The sequence below is a fragment of the Nerophis ophidion genome, linkage group LG11 (genome assembly GCF_033978795.1).
Source record: "Nerophis ophidion isolate RoL-2023_Sa linkage group LG11, RoL_Noph_v1.0, whole genome shotgun sequence".
Classification (NCBI taxonomy): domain Eukaryota; kingdom Metazoa; phylum Chordata; class Actinopteri; order Syngnathiformes; family Syngnathidae; genus Nerophis; species Nerophis ophidion.
The window spans coordinates 37,989,478-37,994,147 of record NC_084621.1 but is presented as its reverse complement, the minus strand read 5'-3'; the positions used below and the strand labels follow the sequence as shown (position 1 = coordinate 37,994,147).

Genomic DNA, 4,670 nt, shown 5'->3' with positions numbered 1-4,670 from the left:
CTTTGTTAACTCCATTAAACCGACACATCCTGAACATTGCCTCATGGCAGGGCTATTCAACTAAATCGTTTTGGAGACACATTTCCACAAAGTTAAGCACCCGAGGGACTTCTTCCTTTACTATTATTTTCATTTTGTATATTCAGGAAAACCAGCATTCTCTACAGTAGACATTTGATTTTGGTCTTTTAATTTTGTCAAAATAACCGGAATGTTGTGCTTTTTTTAAGGACCTTTCGCATCAAAGATCATTTTTCTGATCGCACTCCAAGTGTTTTCAGTTTTTTTAACTGAAGTTGCCAGCCACATATTGAATAGCCCCAACAATGAAAAAGAGAAGACCTAAAACTGAACCTTGAGGAACATTGCTAGTATAAGCTGCTCAGTGACTTTGTGGTAAGATAGAGTGTCCGCCCTGAGATTGGTAGGTCGTGAGTTCAAACCTCGGCCGAGTCATACCAAAGACTATATAAAAATGGGACCCTTTACCTCCCTGCTTGACACTCGGCATCAAGGGTTGGAAGTGGGGCTTAAATCACCAAAAATGATTCCCGGGTGCGGCCACCGCTGCTGCTCACTGCTGCCCTCACCTCCCAGGGGGTGATCAAGGGTGTTGGGTCAAATGCAGAGGGTAATTTCACCACACTTATGTGTGTGACAATCATTGGTACTTTAACTAAATAAATTGAATAAATGACTAAAACCACCACTTAGTCACATAAATCAGATTACAAAAAAAGTCTAACAGCCAAATGGAGCGGACTTAAAAGGGCTGCCTGAGAAAAGCCTCAGTTATCATAAGTTTAGAGCCCAGTTCTTTGTTTGCTAACAATATCAAAACGTAAATGAAAGGATCTGCCAATATGTACAGTGGTCCTTGTTCCTCTATACAACAGGAGCGCTCTTGTGTTTTTAGAAATTTGCTGCAGAAATGATTCTCTCAAGTTTCGAACTGAACTCGGGGGCAGGGGGGCGCAAGGTAAATAGGCTTTCTTTATGTTATTTTTATGTTATCATTCTAAAATGACATTCTATTATTTAGCTCTGGCCGTGAAAGTTTCTTCTACTATACTATACGTTTGCACTACAGCAGTCTCCTGACTAATAAGTAACTAGTCATTTTACTCATCTAGCATTGTAGCAAATAAAAAATGTCCCCAGGAGGCTCTCAATGCAGACCCTGTCGGCATCCTTTAGATAACACGCATGCCTACTAACAGAGCTAGTGATAACAAAAGACAAGATGCTGCTGCTTCAGCAGCACAACAGGTGGCCAATGTTCCGCATTCAAAGGGGGTGGATGTGGATGTCAACATCAACACATGCATTCCAATATCTTGCAGGACTAACACCACACCTGTCATCATAAAGTTCACCAACAAAAAAATGGAAGGTGGCTTTGCTGAAGCAGCGAGTCAAGCTGAAAGGAACCCACAGCTAAATCCATGAGAATCTGACAAAACACGACGCTGACCTGGCCAAGAAGGCATATGAGTTGTGGAAGCAATCTAGTTAATTGGAGGATGGAATTTTTACCTAGCTGTACACTTCGAAATGAATAGTCAATAAATGTTATATGTTACTTAATATTGTAGAATCTGCCAGGATATGTTAATATTGTAGAGTTGTTATGGTTTACTTCAGCTGCATCAAAGGCCAACTGCTAAGACATCAAGGAACTGGACAAATACTGAAAACAGCATCATCTTGACCATAAAGAAACAACTCATTTAGACTCTATGCTGCTGAAGTAAATAATCACAACTCTACAATAGTGCCAGATTCTACAATATTAAATATAACATTTATTGACTAATCAATTTGAAGTGAACAACTAAGTCAACATTTTGTTTTCTTATTTCTTATTGATATGTATTTTATTTCCAAAACCTTCCTTTCTTTCACCCTAAGCATGTAAAAGTTATGGTGTGCATGAACTCTCAGTAAAAGACACAAAAAATAGGGATATAAGATTAAATGTAAAACTTGGTTGCTTCTTCCAACTCCATTTTGGAAATGTTAAAATGTGCAAATGTAACCTGTTAAATAACTCCTACCCAAACAAAATTCCCGTTTGTCACAGTGCGCCACACTCGATACATTTATCTTGCAACTCTTTGGGACTAGTCTTTTCAACCGCACTTTTTGGCTCGCCTGCCGCATGATGTTTCTGATCTCCTTCCCCAAGGAACCACTGAGGGGCCAAGGTGCCATAGGTCATGCGATCACAAGACAACCCCATAAAAAGTCCATTAAGCACTGTCGGCTGAGAGGCTGTGTTGTCATCTACTTGATAGGTACTGCAAACACTGCAGTACTTTGCTCTCAGGCCTGCACAGAGGCTGTCACGCCAACGTGCACCCGTTTTTGCTCAAAATGTTGAAGCGCTTCTTCAACAAACGGTTGGATATAAATATCATGGCTGATGCATCTCATTTCAACAATTTTTTTTATTTTTATTATTACTATTTTATCCAATAATTTATTTGATATTGCATTGTTCATGCATTAAAATCCAAATTGACTAATAACCTTAAACAATATTTTAATTAACTTGATGTAGTTTACTGAACTTCGAGACTAGTATCTTATCAGTTCAGATAGGCTCCAGCACCCCCCGCGACCCTGAAAGGGACAAGCGGTAGAAAATGGATGGATGGATCATTCTTTCTTTCTTTCTTTAGTTTATTTCGAACGTGAACGCACTTACAGGATAATACATCACACAATCTCATATCATTTCACTTTGCATCATGTCCGAAAAGGAATAGGAAAAAGCCAAGCTTATTTAATCTATACCCCTTTTCCACTTCAGAGCGTTTACAAATATCCATCCATCCATTTTCTACAACTTATTCCCTTTGGGATCGCGGGGGGCACTGGTGCCTATCTCAGCTACAATCGGGCGGAAGGCGCGGTACACCCTGGACAAGTCGCCACCTCATCGCAGCATTTACAAATATAAAAGTGAATTTACTGACTTCTTTTTGAAGCATAATGACATCCACAAATGATTAATACAGCAGTTGTGATAATGAAGTCAGTCATTATACTGAGATGGAGAATATCTTATTTTCAATAAGGTTGAAAGTGTTTCTCGTACTTCTTCTTCTTTGTACTTTGTAAGCACAATACATTTCAACAACCTCTTAAACGGGATCATATCATTACATTAACTTCTTTACTTAACTCATTACATAATTTAAATCCACCTGATATGCTAAAGGTTCCAAGTGTTGTACGTGCATACAAATGTTGTGTTGTCACAGCTCTGTTTAAATATGTCAACAGACTAAAAAAAAATTATAAATTTTGCAAAAGCTTTTTTAATAAAATCATTAGATGAATAAATAGATTAATGTTTTAAAATACCAGGATAAAGCAAACAAAAAAAAAACGTTGATACACAAGACCGTCCTCACGTTCTTCGTAATGTAAAAAGTATGGTGCCTGTTGTGAAGAATAGTATTATTTGTAAGAATACTGATTAATAGAATCTCAAAAGAATATGCATATATTACAAAGGTTAACGTTATTTCACCCTATATGTGCACAGAACACACACACACACACACTTCCCAGTACAAGCTATGAAGTTGGCCCATAAAAATTTACGGCCTCAAAAAGGTGGGAAAATTCTATTAAAATATCTAAAAGCTCTCCAATTTCGATGAACTCGCAGGGTGCGCTTCTTAAAATATAACTTCAAAACTCAATAAACACACATTTTGATTTACTTTTATTTGGATAAGCACTTTTTTTTATAAAGATCTTGAATATTATCCTCACAAATGTTTTTGACACATTTAAATTATTAAAAGTTTAATCGTCCATGTTATTTAGTGAGTTAAAATTACGTTATTCGGGTTTTTTTTGCGCATGTGTGTAAGTGTGTGTTTCCCCTAAAGCTTTTTATTGCCATGTCATTGTTTTTTTTCTCTTTTGGCCTCTTTAAGGGTTCTTCTGTATTTCAACTTGACCTTGGACTCCTGCAGCCGCGTCCTGGCCACCAAATGGTAGGTTATTGCCCTTTTACCATTGCTAAAAGGATGTGGGCTTTGAAACTCTTCGGAGCGCACAACACTAATGTTGGGTTCGATTCTTTTAATTAAGGTGTGCAAAAAAAAAAATGTTTGCTTTGAAACTATTAAAGCACGTGGACCTGTGCATAAATTATACAAATGAACGTATAAAAATAAGATGGCGGGGAAATATGTTTTGTTGCTGCATGCATTATCTCCTGCAGACCTTTATCAGCGGCTTTCCATGTCACGTGATCGTCCCGGGCCAATAACATCAGGGCGGTTCGGTCCACTGTAGTTGGTAAGGTTATATGCTGCCACGGAGTCCGTGTCTTAGGCGCGTTCAGCCGAGTGGGGGTGGGGGGTGTTTTGGGCTCCACGCGCGTGTGGTGGACATGCTATGACCACGTCGCTGCTGCTGCTGTACTCGCACTGGGTCGAGCCGGGGGTGTTCGTGTACGGACAAACATGGACGGCTTCCCGGGGGGCAACTTCGCACCGAGCCAGTGTCGGAATCTGCTGGCGCATCCTGCCTCCTACGGCGGCGGCGAGGTGGCCGTGTCCGGTGCGGGGGAGCCGGGGAAGCAATGCAGCCCGTGTTCCTCCCCCAACGCCTCCTTCCCGTACGGATACTTGGGCAGCGGCTAC

At 40.0% G+C, this 4,670-nt stretch overlaps 1 protein-coding gene across 1 annotated transcript in view; it reads left to right on the top strand.

Moving 5' to 3' along the window:
* The first annotated feature begins 3,863 nt into the window (after positions 1-3,863).
* Positions 3,864-4,670, top strand: part of hoxa13b (homeobox A13b) — a 5,510-nt gene continuing 4,703 nt past the window's right edge. Inside the window, 2 exon segments of the mRNA XM_061914720.1 lie at positions 3,864-4,480; positions 4,483-4,670. The exon segment at positions 4,483-4,670 is cut by the window's right edge and continues 331 nt beyond it. Of these exon segments, the coding sequence (XP_061770704.1) occupies positions 4,423-4,480; positions 4,483-4,670 (246 nt within the window). The 5' untranslated portion in view covers positions 3,864-4,422.